Here is a 19,565-nt window from a genome sequence, read left to right on the forward strand (position 1 = left end):
GCCCCTCACAGCTGGCCCGGGCGCTGCCGGCGTCCCCTCGGCCCGGGCGCCAGTTAAAGCTCCGCTAACGGGCCGCGGGAGCGGAGTCGCGGCGTGAGGGCATCGGCGGCTTCGCCCAGAGCGCCTGGTAGGCGCGCGGCAGCGTGCGGGAGGTCTCTCCTTGCACGTGAGCAGCAGCAGCTGGCAGTTAGGGGGGTGGCATCACTTCCACTGTTTGTTTTTTAAATTCAGTCTTTCTTCTGAACAAGGTCGAAGTCGGAACTTTGGACGTGGATCAGGTTTAGCGTGGAGCAAGCTGAGGTTGTTTGTCAAGACCCTGGAGAATCTCTGGGAAGAAGGAGCTCCGGGGAAGGGAAGCTGAGCACGGGACCGTCTCTCAGAGGTCAGTGTGGAGGGGAGATGAGTTAAAGCTTGACAATTGCAGAAATATTTGATCGCTCGGGTGCTTACCAGCTGCCTTTGCAGTGTCCTGCTGGGACTAAACCCTGCTGTGTGAGGCTCGGTGCGCGGAGCCGCAGGTCTCTGCGACGTGGAGCTGTCTGCCTCCGCGTAGCTGGGAGTCGCCTGGGGTTTGTGCGTGAGCAAACTCACCGGGCTGGTGGAGGCTGGCTGGGTGCAGTGATGTCATTTGACTTTTCAGGAATTTTACCGGAAGGGTGTCATTTATTTAAAAAGTAGTTTATCAGACTCCCTGGTCTGTACGTTAACGAGAGAAAGTGTGTTGGGTCTCAGCAAGAGTGGTGCAAACGTTGCGTTGACTTTGCTGAACGCTTGCCAGCTGCAAAGCACAGCTACCCCCACCACTGCCCGTCCCAGGAAACACCTCTCACCCATCCTGTACAATCAAATGAAGCCAAATTATTGTGTTTCGCCAAACCGTGCAGGGGAGCGCGTGCGGTGATACCTGTTTGGAGTGGTGTGCTGGTGGTTCCTGGTGCCGCCGTAAGGCGGGTGCTCAGGCTGCACTGGAAGGGGCTTTTCTGCTCGGTCAGGAAGCTCTGCGAAAGCTGTAGCACAGAAGGTGCGAGCCCTCTCAGCAAACTCGAGCTACCAAACTTCAGGAGCTGAAGCAGCTCAGCGTTTTGCTTGGGGCCACTCCTTTTTACACTCGGATGAACCCTGTCTGCGCAGAGACCTCGTTCTTCGCGCTGAAGATGAGTCATCTCTGAGCGTGTTGGACCTGTGGGAAGACAGCAGCCTGCCTGAAGCCCAGTTATCAATAATAAAGTATTTAAGACGGCAATTTGCATTTCAGCAGCACCTTTAATTTGTGGCTCTCCAAATGCTTTACAGACGTTGATTAACATAGCCTCACAACAACCCTGTGAGGTAGGTGGCTACCATCGTCCCCACCGCTGCGGGGCCAGGGAGGGCACCAGGGATAAGGGGCTTGGAGCAGTTGTGCTGGGATCTGACCTAGCGCTTGGCTGGTTACGTCCTGTTAGGCCTTCAGCTTCGGATCACGCTTTTCTCATGCACGGGTTTGACTGATGAATGAGCCTGTGACGGGCTGGCACAGACCATAAATCTAAAGGCAGCAGTTTATTAGCGAAGTAGATGGTTCCTTAGTGCTCCTTGCTGCTGGAATAATCGGAGGATTTGAAGTCATCTAAAAATAGAGCTAGATGTCAACCACTGAGCATGGCAGGCTGCAACTGGAGCAAGCCCTTAGACCCCGGGTGAGGAAGCTACGTGGGGTGCTACTGTGAATGTACTGATCGGAAAGGACGTAATAATTTAGATATAAAGTCCACCCTTGCTCTTTCCCCAAGGAAAACAAAAAGAACCTAGAAAATCACTCTTGGTTGGCACGAGTCAGCTTCGAGCTCCGAGTCCTTGGCTTCATAGCACCTGCAGAAGGAACAAAACATGGGGCATCAGCAGCCTGTGTGGGCTGGCAGAAGTTGTTAAGCAATGTGTTCTCTCAAACCCGGTCCCAGTGCTAGTTTAGATTTTAAACTGCTTAGAATTTTGTGAATTGCTCGTGTGGAGTGGATCTGAGAATACTGACGGGAATGTGCTCCAGCATAACCTGTGGAGCAGGAGTGCGGGAGGCTTGGACTAGAGGGTGAGACCCTGACTTCACTAAGGCTAGCTTATTTACCTCTTCATTTAGTGACGAATCACAGAAGGGTTTGGGTTGGAAGGGACCCTCAAAGCCCACCCAGTCCAACCCCCCTGCCAGGAGCAGGGACATCTCCAACCAGATCAGGTTGCTCAGAGCCCCGGCCAACCTGGCCTGGAATGTTTCCAGGGATGAGGCATCCACCGCCTAGCCCTAGAGAATCTAGAGATCTAGAGGATCTAGATGAATCTAGGATCTGGAGAATCACTCTAGCTCTCATGACTGCCCTAGGTGATGGCAGCGATGTACATCAGGTGCCCTTGACACCTTGAGTTCAGGCAGCTTGAATAAACCTGAGATGGGCACCTAAACTTTCACCGGGCTCACCGGAACCAGTTTGGACCTTTAGGAGTTTGATGGCAACTGCTTTTTTTTTATTACCTTTCTGAAGGAATAAGAGAGCAAAGAAATAACTCAAAGGCGTGTTCTTATCCAGCAGGAGAAATAATCCCCAGCTAACTCTCTAAAAAGCAAGGCTGAAAAGGGAAACCTTTTCTGATGGCGGGTAGCTCATGCTGTTGTTCGTGTTGATGTTCTTCATGGAGATCAGAGTGATGCTGTTATCCTTCTGGCTTGTGCCTGCCGAGCAGCTGTCAGGAAGAGAAGGCAGTGTTAACTACTCGGGAAAACGAGAGGGAGTTTCTTTGCATGCAGCCGGAGGCAAACGGGCAAGGCTGCGGCTGGCTGGTAGATGGGACCGGGGCTGATCTGCACTGCCCTTTGAGCTGCTGTCCTGGTTCGGGCCCATCCTTAGTGCCAAATACCCCTGTCCCCTGTCTGAACAGAGGTTCAGAGATCTCTGGGGAAACAAGCAGTGCGTTCAGACAAATTGGGGTGCGGGGCTGGTAGGCAGAATCAAGGAGAGGTCTGGATCTGGTTCTCAGCAGCTGAATTACCTTCTAGCCCTGCAGCCACGACCAGAACCGGAGCAGAAGGAAACATTACCGTGCCCCTCTCTCCTGTTTCTCTGGTAGGAAACTATCAGATGGAAAAACAAGAGTTTTGGTCCCTTCCTGCTCTTGTTTCCTGCTGCTTTCCCACATGCAAGCTCTCTTCTTGGGTGGCAGGGATGGACCGTGGGGTTCAGGTGGACCATCCTCTGCTTGGTGCTTCCCTTCCAAAGCTCTCTGGATTGGGGCCCCCTTATCCTGCTCCTCCAGATAACAGTGACAGGCATCCTGGAAGATATCTTTGGAGACCTGATCTCATCACTGAGGCTACTTTGAGATCCAGAAACCCAAGTTTAGACCTCAAGTCTGTATCTAGTCAAGAAAGACAAGCAAACTGCTTTTGGGAGGTGAAGAGTCTCACAGATACCAGTGCAGCTTTGAAATGAGGCCTCTAGATTTTGAACTTCTACCGTTGGCTCCATCAGGCACAGGATGAGGTGCTACTAATGCTCATTTTGGGTTTTTTACCTGTCTCAAAGATGTCTTGAAATGCTTCCACCTAAAATAACCAAAGCAGCCTCTTTTCCTTGCTAAAGTTAGCTCTGGAATAAAACGGGCATTTTCAATACGATAGGAACAGCGTGAGCAGCCTTACCTCTCTGATACCATGGAGGTCCCCGGTTTCTGCTTGTCTGGAGGGAGAAAGGCAGTTGGTGATGCACAGGTGAGAAAACATCCCAGCCAAGCACTAAAATCAGTCAGCTCTCTTCAGAATGATGTTGTACAGGGTTATAAATGAAACCCAAATGAGATTAGAAACGCCACGGGCGCTACTTGGGAGCTGATTAGAGAAAATTCTCCAACTAATGTGACATGCAGGCAGGACTGAACGCTTCGCTGCCTCTTTAGTCACTGCCATCCTCTTGTTTTTTTGGCAGTTACTGTCTTGCTGCAGAGCAGCCTTGCCCTCTAGTGGGCACTGCTTAGTGGGAAATGGGATTCCGAGGCAAAAGGAGTGCCAAACTCCGAGACTTTTGCTGGAAGAGGTGCCCACCTCTGGAAATCTGCACATTTAACTGCAGCAGACTGTTTCCTTGTGCAGGGGTTGGGCTGGGGCTCTGAAGAGGTGGTCACACTACATCCCTAACTGCTGAATCCGCGTCCCAGTTTGGCTTCAAAACCTCCCCACCATGTAAGGCTTTTAAAAGCATCTTTTAGGAATTGCCAGATCCGCGTAGAAACTGATGACTTTTTGATTAGAGAATAACAGATCGCTGCAGGTAAATACCTTCCGAGTCCTTTGAGCGGTTACACCTGAACCTCAGGCTGACCACGCTGACCAGGATGATCACAACCACTATCAGGATGACGATGAAGCTGATGACACCTGGGGATGAAGGAAAGATCTGTCTGTGACTGACAGAACAACGTGCCTGTCCTCCGCTTCTGGGGCAGCAGAGAGACTTCGACTGTCACCAGAACTTGGGTAGGAAATTGATCTTCTCATTAAAATGAGCATGGTAGGCAGAGAAGTAAGTAGTCACTGCCGTGAATGTTTTTTATCCTCTTGTGTTTTAGCCTCACAGGGTTTCTGGTGAATACTTAATTGGTGAGGCAGAGCCGGGAGGACAGAAGTCGGCTGATTGCACTGGGGATTGATTGAAGCCAGTATGTCCCTCCTACAGTTGGTAAATCTTATCCTAAAGGTGTATAAAGTCAGATAAATACATAATATAACGGGGAGAGACAAGTGAAATGCCATGAACGATGTGATCTGTCTCATAAACCAGTGGCCAAGTGCAGATTTGATTCTGACATCTGGCCACAGCTATTCTTTGCGAGGGAATCTTGTCCTGGTACGACTTCTTCAGGACTTCTCATGGCTTCCTTCGGATGATGTGAGCAAATGAGTTAACACGTGACTTTCAAAAAGGCTTCTGAAATAACATTTTTTTTTTCATATAGTGTGATAGAAATGAGAAAATTGGTTTTTTTTTTGTTTGTTTTTTGCCTTGTCATCATGGAGGAGGTGGGCAGTGTAGCTCGAGGTAGAGTGAGTCTCTTAAATCTGCCCCGTGCCTATCTTCAATCTGCTGCCAGGTTAAGGTAGCCACGATGGACTTTCAAATTGTCTGTCCCTTGTATACTGGGCATGGCTGGGAGTATTTATTCTGTATTTTATTGCCTGCTGATGACAAGTCTTTTTTCTCAAGGGTTTTCCCCCCTCAAACTTCCTTTTTCTCAAGGGTTTTTTTCCTGTTAACTCCAGGATCAGGCATGCTGAAAAAGAAAACTCTGGATCCTTCTCCAGGGAAGCATCTTCGAAGCTGGATGTCCAAACTAGCGCGGCCTGGCAAAACAGATCCCCCTCCTCTCCCCGCCTTGCACAAGACCTTACCAAAAGCTGCCACCGTCAGCGGTGATTTGTCATCTGCTGGTGTGGACACAGCCAAGTCAGAGGGTGTCGGTGTTGGAGTGACTGCCTTTGAGGTGCCTAAAAGAGGGGAAAAAAGGTAGCTTGGTATAAAAGTCTGTCTTCTAAGGTTGGGAAGAGGATTCCCAGCAATGCTAGGAACAGGTTGCTGCTTCTCTGGGGCTTTACAGGCTTTTCAAGGGCTAGATGGGGTGGCCAGCACCCCTCAGGTACTCGTTGGCCGTTCACCATGCTGCTTGAGGACAGCAGTGTGATGGCCTTGCTGCTGGCTGTGAAAGGGCTGTGAGGCGTCTGGCGATAACCGTCTCTGTGCGAGAGGTCTTGACCTGCATAGAGAAACACCAAATGTGAGTCTTGTCCTTGGGTGTCATCTGGTAACGGAGTTAATGGACGTGCTGGAGAGGAGAACATGGGCTACAACCTTCCCACCAGCATCCTTTGTACTATTTTCCACGTCCACATAGAAACTCAGGGAACCAAAATTCCAATACCCTCATATAAACTGTTCGGGTTCTGCAGTCCCAGGTGCAGTTTTGGGCAGATACAGAACTTGAATACTGGAAGAGTGAACTGGGAAGGTTTTAGATTTGCTATCGCTCATAAATGTTGAGACTTTTTTAAAAAAAAATCTGCTTAGGGGAAGAAGTTTTGCAGAGGATGAGTGTGGGTTGGCTGTCTTGTCCTTGGAGCTGTAATTAGTGGGTGTGCTGTCCTGGGTTAGCCAGAAGACATTAAGCTGGTTTGAGTTGGGCTGGCTGGTACACCGTGTGTAGTCTAGCTGTGGCAGCGTGGAGGTTTGTTCCAGCAAGGACTCCAGTTCTCAGTGGGATGAGCTGGCTTGTATGAAACTGTTTGGTTTGTGACAGCTGCTTCCAGTGCCTGTGCAAGCAGATTTAAACCTAGCCTGTGTGTTTTGCTTGTTCTGAGAAAAAAAAAAACCCTTTGCTGCCTCCTGAATGTGTGTTGAACGGCCAGATCATCTGCATTGACCTTAATGAGGAGCTACAGGCCCTGTCAGGAGACTAAAAATGATACTTCAGAGCTTCAGAGGATCGTCTGTAGGTCAAGCAGGATCTTCTTTCCTCCTTTTCCATCCCTGCCTTCCCAGTAGCAGCGTTGGAGAAGCGTGAAACAGCTCCTGGCAGTGCAGTGGAGGCAGGGTGTGCAGCTGAAATGGGTTCCTGTCTTGCAGAAAACATCGCTGTTTTGGAACGTCATTTTACCAAAAGTCAGAATAAAACGGGAAATGGTATGAAATAACAAATCTAACTGGTTGAGAAGTGGGTAACCACATGGAGCAGATCAGTCCTGAGAGGCAGGGACTGCCGCTGTGTGATTTTTTTCCCCGGTCATCCAACCCTTTGTTTCACTCTGAAATTGTTCTTCCAGCCACAGGTGGTGGGCAGAAGCTGTGGTTCGCTGAGCCTGGCGTGGACACCCCGTCCCTGGGAGATGCTGGGTCTCGCACAACGGGAGGCTTCGCTTTCGGAAGCGTCAGCAACATTTTGGATATAAAGCAGCGGTGTAACTAATAGCAGTCTGCTCTGATGGGAAGGGCTCTTGGCTTAGCTGGGCGCAGGCATGCTGGTTGGACATCTGTGCAGGCAGAGCTGACCACGGGTTTTCAGCCTTGCTTGCATTGGAGAAGATCTGCGAGGTACTTGCAGAGGCAGAGCAGTTTCTGTCTTGACCACTGCAGATTTTTGAGGCTGAGTCTTTAACGGGGAATCAGCTCAGCTGGCAGATTTCAGTCTTTCCTCTCTCCTGGATTCTACCTTTATTCTGGGAAAACCCTTACTGAATTACCTAATTGTTGCTTACAAGCTGGGTTAAGCAAACTGTGAAAAGCAAAATTATTATTATTTTTTTAAAGGATGTTTAAAGGGCTCCCTTTTCCTAAAGACAGATCAGTCTTTCAACTGTCCAGTTCATCCCAGGCAGAGAATAAGTGCGTTTGGTTGTGTGTTTTGTCACTGCTCCTGAGGATACCAGGCATGAGTTTGAGTGTTACTGGTGGCTGGTGGAGATAAAGACTAGTGCTTGGATAACCTGCACCATGTGAAGCAAGGCAGCTAATTGCCTTGAAATTATCTAAGCTTATTACTACTCTGTAAAGGGAGAAAGTACCTTGAGGTGGTGAAGCTGCTGCACTTGTGCTTCCACTAGACGTTTCATCTGGGTAAAGAAAACATGGGAAAGGAGAATTAACTCTTGAGGCTGCTCCCAGTTGTGCTGTGGGGAACTGTTGGGTTTCCATGGGGTAAAATACTTGGTTTGCATGAGATTTCCCCTCCAAACAAACACCAAGATGGCCAGCTAGCGAGCTGTGCAGTCAATTTAGAGAGGGTACAGGAGAGGTGACCTTGGGAGAGGTCTGCTGGGGAGGCTGGGGCGCCTGGAGCTTCTCCACAAAACGTTACCTGGTATGGGCTTGGTGTGCAGCTGCCACACCCAGGTCGTGGCTGTGTCCAGCCCTGAGCTTTTGGGGAGCTGGAATGAGCTGCTTTTCTAGCAGGGACTCAGGTTCAAAAGTTCCTGCTACTGAATAAGTAGCACGGCATGGACTAGCCCAGTCTATGCCCCCAGTTTTGCTGGGATAAGGAGGGATGGAGAAACAGGTCCTGCCTGAGCCAAAAGGCGAGATTTCCATACTTACCTGGCACAGTCGACGCTGGCAGTGTTGTAGCGACGGAAGAGGATTTGGCTGTAGCAGTTTGAGCCACCGAGGTGAGACTCAGGTTGGTTGGGGGTGTTGGTTTTATTGAAGGCTCTGCAGGGGAAGCACAGCGTTACTTCAGAGAGCTCTGCTCACCACAACCTCTGCTCAGGGACAGCTTGGAGGAGGGCATGGCTATTGGAAAGGGTGCTCAGACTCCTTGGGAGTCACGGATAATCTGCTAGGGAAAGCACGGGCACGAGTAGACAAGGAAATAGCCTTTGTTCTGCGCAGAGTCAGGGAGTTCTTGTACTTCAGCATTAGCTTTTGCTTTTTTTAGTGTACGGAGGCGCTGAGCTGGCAGAGCTCGGGAGACACATGAAGAAAGTCTGCTTTTTTCTACCACTTTTTTTTTCCCGCTTCGAAAATGAAGGAATTTTTATTGCTGGCCACTTTAACTGGCCAGAGCTGCCTGGCACTTGTGTATTTGTTATCTGAAATGCTAACTGTTATGTTTCATTGCACTGAGAGTCTCTAAGCACAAATAATGAAGTTCTTGCAGTGGCCTGGAGGCTCTGTCATGTTCCTCTACCCACTGCTCAAGGCATAGCAAGAACGCGATCCAGAGCAAGAAGTCCTCTGCAACGAAGAGTGGATCTCCAGCCTGGAATTTATAGGCAAGTTCCTTGTCTAGATGTCTCTTGGCTTTCCAATAAAAATGAGAAAAGAGTGAAAATGGTTTTAAGGTTGCTTTTCTTTTTTGTCCCCTCTTTTATCCAAATGCTTCACCAAAATATTTGAATTTAGCATTAATTTTTGGGTTTTTTTTTCTGCAAGGCATGGAAGCAGAATCTGAGATCTTTTTGAGGTCTTTTTCTTTTATATTTTTGGGGTCCCTTTGGAAGGGTAGCTATGCTTAGAATTATTTTTTATTTTTAATTTTAAAATTTTTTTTCCCCCCAAATATAGCAGGAGGAGATCTGTCTCCGAAGATCCAAGTGAACTAACAGGTGTGCATCTGGAGGTGAACAGATCCCTTCTTGCGTGTTTGCTTTTTGTGTATTTTCAGACTGAATCATGTCTTTCTGCTAACACACCCCTGTGCCCACTTCCAGGGCTTCTGTGTGGCCATGTACACGTGGTACTGGCCTGAAGCTCGCTTCACCAGAGGAGGAGAACAGAAAAAAAGAGAATACCAGTTACAAGCCAGGATGCCCCTGAGCCTGCACCCTTAGGTCTCCAGAGGAGCGTTACCTGAGGTATGGTTCTTCACTTCAGGGCTGTGTGTTCTAGGTTGGGATGGACCTGTAACACAAGCAGAGAGACACGGAAGTGACATCTACACGTGCTCCTGGCTGGCAGGATCTCCCACAGGGAGAGCTGAAGGATGGGCTGGAAAGGGGCCATTGTAGCCAGTAAGAGCTGAAAGGGTGATTGGGGCAAGAGGTGCTAAGGAGGGAGTTTGTCACTGCTGTGGCTGCAGGGACCTGTGGGCTCCAAGGATCCATGGGTGAGAGCGTGCTAACTGGGGAAACGGGGAGCAGAGATGAGGCAGGATCCCTCTGCTTCCTGGAACGCAGCTTTGCCCTCTTCCAGACAAAAAGGGGAGCCAGGTGAGGTCATCCCTCTGGGGCGCAGTGCCCTTCACGGCCCCTGGAGATCTGGGGGTGACTGGTGACAGAGGGGCAAGCAGAGGTGGGCAGTGTAGGGTCCTGGGAGAAGGTGCTACAGCAGATGGGAGCTTTGGATCTGGTTCCCATTTGTGGGCTCTCCATTTGCATCCCCATCCCAACAGACATGCAAAAGCAGATGAGAAGCCAGGAGGTACCTGTTACAGCATGGGTGGAGGAGGCTGTAGTACCTGAAACGAAAGAATAAGAGTGTTAGCGGTGCCAATCTGTGATTGTCGCTAATGCAGTAGTGTCCTTGCTGGCTGGGTGGTTTGGGTTTTCCTCACGGTCTGTAGGAATGACTTTGAAGTACGTGATTTCCCAAAAAGCATTAGCAAAGAAGTAGCAGCAAACACTGAGTGCAAAACTGTCAGCTTCTGAGTAAATGGGTCCTGGGGTTTATTCAGCCAGGATAGATGCCCTTCTCCCCAGGTGGAGCCGAACCCTTCAGGGAGCGTCTTTCTCTGTTACAGGGAAAATGCAAGGCTGAACAAATCAGTGGGGTTGTTCCCTCCCCATGAGCTGTTTGCCCCCAGCTCAGTCTGGCAGGGAAAGGCTGTTTGACCTGTATTCTGGAGCTGTTTAAAGAGTTAAGACGCACATCTGAACGCCTTGTTCATTTGAGGCCTTAAGGAGTGGATGGATGAGGTTTGTAACGGCTTCCGGGAGCCAATGGGACTGTGTTTCCTCCCTGTCTTCTGCCTCTGATCCTTCTGTCCCATCTGTTTGCATCCTGGGAAGCTGGCTGGAGCCTGGTGGCCGTGGAAGCCTGGACACAGCGAGGGGGCTGCAGCCTGGGGACCGACTCCGAGCTGCCCTCCCTGGCAGTGGTGGGTGGTCCTGTGGGTCCACGCGAGGCTTTGCTCTCCCATGATTGGAGGTGTTGCACCGAGACCCTAATTTCTCAACTGAAAGTTGGTGTTGTGTGGTTGGTATTTTAAAATGGTTACTGCTGGTGATCCTGGTTCTGCCTGTAGTCAAGTTTAATGAAGTAAACTACGTTACAGCTACAGAAACCAGCCGAATCTGATCCCACCAGTGATCCGTCTCACCAGAGTCCCGCGGGAGCGAGAGGGTTTGGACAGAAAGGGACAGCAGTTAAGGCTGCATCCTTCCAGCTTGCTGTCCCCGCGTAATGCCGCGTGGCTCCGTTGCAGCGGTGGTCTGCGATGCAATGCCATTGCAGGATGCTGTGCCTCGTGGGGTGGCCGGAGGGGAGGTCCCGCAATGCAGCGCTGGGCAGAGCAGTGCCTGTGCACCCATTTACAGCCAGAATCTGTCCTCCCTGTACAGGAGGTTCATCTCACCGGCTGCTTTACGCCTCTCATGAGCCAGCCTGCAAGAGAGCTCGTCTCCATGCTGTCTTTCTCACCGTAGAGGCGATGTAGGTGATGAACTTCCCGCTGTAGTTGTCTGGAAGAGGTGGGGTGAGCGCCCTGGTAGTGGTGTGTGTCTGGGATGAGATCGTTAGCATCCAGCATGTGTGGGTTATCAGGGCTTGGCTCAGAGCTCACCCCTTGGGACCATCTGGGTGTAGCAGGCTCTCATTTTTCTCACCTAACTGCGTTGGAGACATAATTGTTTTTTTTTTTTTTAATATCTGAGGCTTTATGACAATGATCCCAGCCAAAGAGGAACCAAAACAATGTGTAAAGCACGGTGAATAGATAATAAAACACGGTCTCCTTCCAGGTAAGATTTGGCTGTGAAAATCAGACTTTTCAGATCTTTTCCATGCTTTTCTCTTCTAGCTTACTGGGCAGCAGGCTGGCAAGACTGCCTTGTTTAGTCCATGAAAGAGGAGACATGATCAGGCATTTAATTACGTAAAGAGGAAGGGACTTCCAGTGGTTCCTATTCCCAATAATTTTCTAAATTCATTGGGAACAGGACCAGAAAACAAAGACTTTTTGCTGCAACAAGGGAAAGGGAAAGGGAGAGGCTGGGCAATACTGCCTTAACATAAGGATAGTGAGTTGCTAGTAGTGATTGTGTAGGAGAATTATGGGATAGCCTTCTCTGCAGGTTTAGAAGGAAGCTAAATGAGCATCAGTCTAGTGACACAAACAGGATGATGGACAGATGTAACATCACTTACTGAATCAACTGATATAATGGAGAAAAGATATTTTGGGCACACAGTTGCCCTTTATATCACTGGGCTTCCTCTTCCTGAACAGCTTTACAACTCAATTTCTGGACACTGGTTTGCAAATGCCTTAAGGTACTCTGTGTACATTCAGCACAAAAAATAATGTGCTGAGACCAATATCCTCTGCCAAACTCAGCTCCTTTCTCCAAAATTTCCCTGCAGAAACCATTGCCTTGTTCCTCTGTGGGGAGAAGTAGCTGCTTGTAACACATTTTGTTTTTAAAAATTATCACAGGTGCTTTTTAGTGTACATGGCGTGTGAAAGCATCAGGAATCGCTGAAGAAAGAGCTATTGTCTACACTTAGTCTTTGTTGAAGGAAGAGGGGAATTCAGGTGCTGAGCTGGCAGTTTATTCAACCATTTTTGGTGCAGCTGAGGAGAAATCAGAGACCTTGAATGGAGCTTCTCAGGATGGGAGGAAGCTGGGAGTGAGGGAGGTAACATTGCTGCCCGGTACTGCCATTCCTTATGGGACCATCCCGGGGCCAGCTCCAGCATCCCCGGCGCCAGGGCGAGAGGATCGTACTCAACGCTTCCCACCACCGCTCAGCCCCTCACTGAGGGTCACACCAGAGTGCTGGCTTGTAACTTCTCAGTTTGCAAAAGGAAACCTTGAGGTTATTGTAAATAAGATGAATAAGCAGGGTTTTTTTCTAGTGCTCGGTCCCTGGAGTTGCCCTGGCCAAGAAGATGCTCACCCTGCCGCGTTTGAGCCTTGCTGTGGAGAAGTGACTGGTCTTGCTGGGAAGAGGCCGAGGGATGGAGCTCCACGTCTGGCACTTTGCTCAGGAAGAAATGGCCCTGGCTCTATAAACACAGCCGCACGTTATTTCAGAGCGGAGCACGTCTGGCTCTGACTTCTGGCCGCTGCTGCTTGTTATGCCTTCCCTGCCAACTTAAATAATCAAAAATCCTGTTAAATTAGGTGTTTTCATGTGGTGAAGGTGCCTAGTATCCTGGTTGAATTACAGCGGAGACGGAGGGACGCACGCAAATCAGCAAGAGACCTGAGTCACGTCGCGGGGCTGGGCAGCAGGACGGGTACAAACAAAAAAGCGCCACGCGTCGCGGCTCCCTGCAGACGTCCCCGGGGGACTCTCGTGCAAATGGTGCTGGAAACCGTTTCCTCCCGCTGCCTCTGCCAGCACGGCCCTGCTCCCCTCCACGGAGGGCCCTGCCTGTATAAACAGCTAACAATAATAATCAGGGCGCAGCCAGCGCAGCTGCAGTTGCAATAAACATCCAAGCCGCTCCGATGGCTCGCCGTTGAGCGTAACGCTGCCAAGATGTTTGTGGCGTGTTTGGGTGTTGGTGATTTATCGGCGGCTTGTGCACTTCTAGGTGGAGACGGGGAGCTCGCGGAGGGAAATCGGGTGAGAAACAGGGCTTTCTGCTCTTGCTGTTGTGGGAAACTCCCGATGACCCACTAGAGCCATGGGGCTGCAGGTGCATTTCAGCCCTGACTCTGTGCTAGCTGCTTGTCGGTTAATTTTTCCAGGGGAATTTTGGATTTCTGTTGTTTGCAGTTCTTCTGGGAGGTTAGGTGTGAGTGTTAGACTGAGAGCAGAGGGGTCTTTCTGTGGAGCCGTCTCTCACAGCGGCCGACGTTCCTAGAGCCAGCAGCTCGCCCTGCTCACTCCTCAGCACAAAAAGAGAACAATGTAAAACAAAAAAAAAAGGTGAATTCTAGGTTTTTCTGCGTTGATATTATTTTTGGCAATTGTAGGCAGTTAAAGAGTGGTTTCTGCAGCTGCTGACCAAAGAGAGGCACTGACATTTAAGAAAACCAAACTGTACATCAGAGCCTGCGTGCAGCAGCAGTGCTGCGGCAGAGACCTGGGCCCGCTGTTGGAAACGCTTCAGTGGGGTTTAGGTGAGGCTCCAGGAGGGACTGTGCTTTCCAGTCTGTTGACAGAGGGATGGAGTCACGGGGGAGGATCTCTGGCACCAGTTTGAAGGCACTGGGACTGCTCCTGTCCACTCAGAACTGGTGATGGAGAGGCAGAGCCCATGTGGCATTGTGCACCCCTGCTGTACCCACCTCGGTGTCACCCTCTGCTTGCAGGCTGCATAAACAAATCCTTTCCAAAAAGAGACCCAGCCACCTAAAATTAGACTTTTCAGTTCATGTACCGGCACTTCTGTCAAGCCACCCTTGACAGAAATAAACCGGCCGCGTAACGCGCGGGCAGCTGCTTCCTGGGTGAAGCACGGCGGCTGCTGAAGCAGCAGAGAGCAACGACAGCCGATTCTTAGGACTTTCACATGGAAAACATCCTGTATGATGGAACCTGGAAAGCAGAGAGCTCTGCAAAAGCCTAGCTCCTATTTATTAAGCACCTAAAAAGGTGCCTCTGCCTTGAGGGTCTCACAGCAAGGGTGGAAATTGCGATGGAGAGCAAGGAAAAGTGTTGTTACGCAGGCTGGATAACTGACAGCCTAAATCAGGTCCCAGATCCACAGAGGTGTTTAAGTGTCTGATTCCCAAATGGCATCAGGGGTTTGGCAGCTCGCTGCCAAGTGCTTCTGAATTGTAATGGCTTGGCCAAAGTGTTACGGAAAGTTTAGGGAGCCAGGAATTAAACCCGGATCTCGTTGGCAATTAAAAAGAACCTTCGCCTTCCTCTGCCCCTCCTCAAGGGCTGCGCCCTGCTCAGGGCATCCTCTGAGCATCGCGCTCTGTGCCCCTCTGGTGAGCTGTTCTGGCAGCAGATCTCAGCGGAAAGCAATTAAAAACCACTCGAAGGAAGAAAACAAGCCAGGAGACAAACAATGTGGGGAAACCGCACGCACAGAGCGGGTTCTGCCACATCGCCATGTGTGCCGAGCTCTGGTTTGTCCACCAAGAGCAGTTGTTCCTGCCCCATCACGCTGCTGTACCGTCACCCTCCCAGCTGCTTACTGGTTCCAGTTCCCTCTGCGACCTGCTTGTTTTAGAGCTCTGCTGTGTTTGCTCTTGGTCTCTGCAGCGCTGGTGATGTGGGTCCTGCCCGTCTGCTTGTGCTGCTCCTGGGGTCTGACCCTGGGTCTGGAGGAGGAAGTTGCTCCTTGCCCCGTTCCAATGAAAGATGGAGCGAGCAGCTCTCCAGGCTTGATGGGAGCTGGAGCCCAATGTCTGCTTTTTGCCCACCTACAGGTTTTTGAAAATAATATTATTCATCAGGAGATCTCAAAGCACTTTACAGAGTGAAGCACCCTGAGCTGCAGGCTGGTTTGGCAGTGCTGCTGTCACACCTTGATGAGGCCACCAGCCGAGGTCCTGCCGTTGTACGGGCCACCTTGCCGGTGGTCCTCATGGGTTTGTAGGATTTTCTTCCAAATGTCGTGTGCGCCAGCTGCCCTAGGAGACGGGTTCAGCTCCCGCCTAGCGACCCAGGAGACGAGGTGTGTGAGGGGCTGGTGGCAAAGGCATTTTTCATAATTCCTGTTCTTTCCATTTGCTTTTCTTTAGTTTCCTGGCCTGAGCCCTGGGGGAGTGGCTGAAGGCTGTTCCTGCCTGGATGCGGTCACCAGCGTGTCGGTGCAGAGGAGGCACCGTGCAGCTGCTGCCTGGGGTGCTGAGCCTTGTGGGATCAGCCGGTAAAAAGCAAGTAAAGCGTCTTGGCCTGCCAAGCTTCAGCTGAGTCCAAGTGTTCGGTGGGTGACCCTGGTTATAGCGCCCAAGTTTTATTCCCAGATTTCAAAGCACTTTTCAGAAAAAGTCGTTTTACTCTCCCTGTTTCAAATCTGGGGAAAACAGGGCACAGGAGCATTACGCGGCTGTGACAAGCGGCAGACACAAAGCCCAGTGGTCCTCTGTCTCCATCCGGTGCATCGCCAGCTGTGTTTCTCCCTCATTTCTAATCACACTAATTTTGGTGTGATTCCAAGATTTTTAGCATTTCCAGCTCACATACGAGAGGAGCTTATTGAATCGTGTGTCTGGAGCTGCTCTCCCGGAGCTGTGCTGCCCTTGGGAGCGTGCAGAGTCTGCGGTTGTGCCTGGTGATGGTGGGAAAGGTGGGGGACACCCACCTTAGGTCCCTGCTCTCTTGCCCAGAACCAGTGGTGGCTGTCCCCAGTGCCGGAAGGGTTTGCCTGGCTTGCTCCGGAGGGTGGACAGCCATGCTCCGCACCTCCACAGCACCCTCTTCCACATTCCTGGAACAAACAGCTCCAGCTGAGCTCTCTGCCTCCTCTCTCTGTAGGATGGCAAGCCCAGGCCACCAGCTTTGCTCCTGTACTATGATGTCCCTGTCCCATCGCTGTGTCCTGGACCAGCAACCTTGGTCTTGGGGAATTGGGTCCCAAATCAGTGGTTTCTCACCAGCCAGTGGTGAGAAGGTTCTCCCTAACCTGTGACATCCAGCTGCCGGTGAGGCCGTGCCGTTTAACGGCATCCCTGGTGTCTCTCCAGGTTTGTAGGAAGTTTCATGAGCTACCAGCATTAGGGACAAAGTCTGCTAGAAATTTTAGTATCTCCAAATGCCACTGCAGCCAGAGACACTAGAGAGGACTTTGCTCCTTTCTGCTGTGCTGGGTTGATTCAGCGGAAAGGTAAAACCAGCCCCCCCCAGCCCATGAGTCTACAAAAAAGACCGAATGGGAGGTTCCTCCTCGTTACGGCGGTTAGGTCACGCTGAGGGGGCTCCTCTGGGCGGTGGAGTAAGGAGACCTTCTAGCCCAGGCTCGGCTGCGGTGCCTTGTGCTGGTAAGGCGCAGATCTGCCTTTTCCACCCTGGGGCTTGAGCCCACGCCTTGGCTTTGCCGGCAGGAGCGTTCCCGGCGTTGGGTTACCAGCGCCTTCTCCTCCACGGACACCTGCTGTTGACTCACCTATTGCAAACGGGACATAATGCCTGGAAACCCTGTCTTGGTCAGAGCTGCAGAGTCATCTGCGGGGTTTTGTGTTACTAGAAGGGAGCAGTTTGTTTTGTGAACAAACATTTCTCCTAACCACCTCCTGCTTTCTCTTCCTCCTTCCCCAGGTCAGGTTGGCCAAGGAATTGGTTTTAGGGTGCACCAGGTGCCCCGGTTTAAGGATGCGAGCGCTGTGTCTGGTAAGTCTCCTGGTAGCTCCATCTGTGCCTTCGAGCTGCACCCCATGTTTTTGATTATATCAAAAATATATATTGACATATGTACATCTTTTCAATAGATCAAGCTTCTTGCGGCATTATCCATCCGCTGGCTGTGGCGCAGGTAAGCAGAGCCACAGTGGGAAAATCCTGCTGGGTTCTCCTCGGCTTGGAGGAGGAATTTTTCAGTGGAAATCTTTTGTCTGGAAAATGCCTGCCCATTGTAATGGGAACCATTCATAGGAAGAGGTTTGTTTGGACAAATTTTCTGTTAAGTGTTTCTCGGGGAGGAAAACCAGGTTGGAAATGTTCCAGACCTTCCCACTTCAGCAATTTCAAAATAATGGTATTTGAACCTTTGGTTAGAAATAACAGTGAGAGCTTAGAAGTTCAAATTAACAAATAAGAAATTCATTAATAAATTAATGAAGTTGCACAAGGTTTTAAAAAAAAAAAAAAAAAAAGCTTGTGTGAAAACAGTGGAAACAGGCAGGTGTAAGTTTCCAGCCAAAGCAAATTCTGTCTCTCCTCTCTCCTGCAAGGTTACTTCCACCTCCTCGCGTGCAGGGAGATCGCTGAACAGGTTCAGGAGCCTCCAGTTCCCTTCTCCAGCTGCCTGCGTGTGGGGGAACCGGTGGCAGCGCTGGCCGCGTCTCTGCCCCCTTCGCTAAGCCTGCTGCTTTGCCTTGCGCAGGAGCTTCCCCCAGGTATGACCCCGCCTTAGTGACTTTGCTCAAAAATTAAAAATAAAAGGAAAGCCGTTTCAGATGTTGTATCAGTGCAAAAAAACCGAGATGGAATACTTGGCAGTGGGGGAGGCTGGTGGTTTTGATCGAAGGCAGAGAGGTGCCACTGCGCAGGGAGCATCAGCAACGCCGTTACCGTCTGTAGGTATTGCCCCTGCTGGGGTCGGCGCTAGCTGCTGGGCATGCTTCTGCTGAGAGCGGTCCCCGCCCCGCGGTTTTAAGCAGAACGAGAGGACAAAGTGACACGCTCAGGACCGAGGGACGGAGGTGGCATCCCCTCCACCTGCCGCCGCAGCAGCCGGGTTCAGTCCGGAGGGGAATCTCTAGGGGCTGGATCTCGGTGTGGTGCAGCGGAGCCAGAGAAGGGGCCTGGCAGCCTCTGTGGCATTCCCATCCCGTGCAAACCGTACCGATTTTAGGGGAAAACCAGCATTCTGGCCAGGCGTTGAGGAGCTTTGCGGTATGGCCAAGGTGCCACAAAGCCCCGTGTGCCATACCAGGCACAGCTCACCCGAAGCCAGCAGCGTTGCCCTCTAACAAAGAGAGAAATTCTCCCATCGTGTGCTCTCAGTTCTCAGAATTTTACAGCTGCTAACTGAATTGGTTTCTGAATTCTCTGCCTTTTGAAAATCCCAGTATTACCAGCACAGTCGCTGTAACCCACAGGCAACTTCTGTGGTTTAATGATAAAAAACTTTGGATTGGAGACACGTTATTTGTAGGTGGTTGTCTGTTAGAAGCAGCGAGGATGCTGCAGTCTGTGTTCCTCCAGGTGCTTTCCAGCCGTCAGCAACACGAGAGGTGCCTGACGCTGCAGGAAAGAACAACCTGTCACCCTTCGGAGCCGGAAACCGCTTCCTTCATCCCACAGCGCGGCTCATGTGGGAGATGGAAGCTAAAGCAGAATTCTCACGAAGGAGTAGAGTTACTACAGTAAGGGCGAGGCGTGTGCTTGCGTGGTCTTTGTGTTTATATTGATGAGAGGAAAAATTAAAATCAACCAAGGTACAAATACCTTTGAGGAAAATAACGTCCTGTAGATTTAAGTGTTTTACCTTTGTGCTTATTTGACAAAAGTCACTTACTACAAAATGCTTCAGCATCACAGAAACACTCCTTTTGTTACCAGGAAACAGATTCTTTAATTCCAGCGCTGTCAAATAAACCCGGTAAACCTGGTACGGCTGCATTTTTCCCAGCAACCTGACTCCTGCCGTCCCTGAATTTAAAGGCTGAGCTTTCCCGTGGCAGCTACTCCACGTTCGAACATCTAGCCGGTTCGCTCTGGTGTCCCCCACAAAACCAGGCTCCCCAAAATCCACCCATTCGCCCTCCCCAGGGCGCGAGGGAGCGTCTCACCTCGGAAGAGCGCGCAGCCCAGCAGCCAGAGGAGCGGATGGACGGACCGAGCCAGCATCTTCTCGGCGGCTTGCGGCTCTGCAGCCCCGCGACGGCTCTGGCCATCCCGGGAGGGACCGGAGGGTGAGGAGCGGTTTGCCTGTCTGGGCTGACTCTGACAGAGCTTCCTGTTAAAGAATAGAAGGAAATGGGCTGAATTCGCAAGGGAACTGTGTTTTTCAGCCCATTATGGTCGGAGAGGATGTGAGACATCGCTTACCGACGGCAAAGGAAACCTCGCCATCGGTGTGTTGGGGGATTTGGCCCTCGTAGAGGGGGAGAGCGGTGTGGCATGGCCGGCCCGCCCTGCTGTGGGCCTCAGTGGCTTCTTTACGGTGCTTGGGTTTTTTGGGAGATGCTGTGTTTGTGGTGAGGTCCAGTCTGCCCAGCATCAGCCGCGAGGGCCGCAGGCTGCCTTGGTCCTTCAGGGCGAGGG

The 19,565-nt window shown here is 51.0% G+C and overlaps 1 protein-coding gene and 1 long non-coding RNA gene across 3 annotated transcripts; one reads left to right on the top strand and one right to left on the bottom strand.

Annotated features, from left to right (window-relative positions):
- Window positions 1–1,231: 1,231 nt before the first annotated feature.
- ECSCR (endothelial cell surface expressed chemotaxis and apoptosis regulator) lies at window positions 1,232–19,248 on the bottom strand. Its single transcript, XM_086758915.1, has 10 exons — window positions 19,091–19,248; window positions 9,934–9,966; window positions 9,360–9,410; window positions 8,106–8,219; window positions 7,577–7,624; window positions 5,414–5,509; window positions 4,304–4,402; window positions 3,671–3,707; window positions 2,616–2,715; window positions 1,232–1,851 (listed from the first exon to the last, which is right to left on the bottom strand). The coding sequence occupies exons 1-10, from the start codon at window positions 19,146–19,148 to the stop codon at window positions 1,843–1,845; spliced, it is 645 nt and encodes a 214-aa protein (XP_086615041.1). The 5' UTR covers window positions 19,149–19,248; the 3' UTR covers window positions 1,232–1,842.
- On the top strand, window positions 16,498–19,052 carry LOC147598928 (uncharacterized). 2 transcript variants are annotated; one of them, XR_015260128.1, is made up of 5 exons: window positions 16,498–16,618; window positions 16,896–16,967; window positions 17,066–17,109; window positions 17,528–17,692; window positions 18,504–19,052. It is a non-coding gene; the product is annotated as an uncharacterized LOC147598928 (long non-coding RNA). The 2 variants fall into 2 exon arrangements; XR_015260127.1 differs by lacking the exon at window positions 18,504–19,052 and having other exon boundaries at window positions 17,528–17,751.
- Window positions 19,249–19,565: the final 317 nt, after the last annotated feature.

This window comes from Chlamydotis macqueenii, chromosome 14, assembly GCF_036417535.1.
Source record: "Chlamydotis macqueenii isolate bChlMac1 chromosome 14, bChlMac1.mat, whole genome shotgun sequence".
NCBI classification, from domain to species: domain Eukaryota; kingdom Metazoa; phylum Chordata; class Aves; order Otidiformes; family Otididae; genus Chlamydotis; species Chlamydotis macqueenii.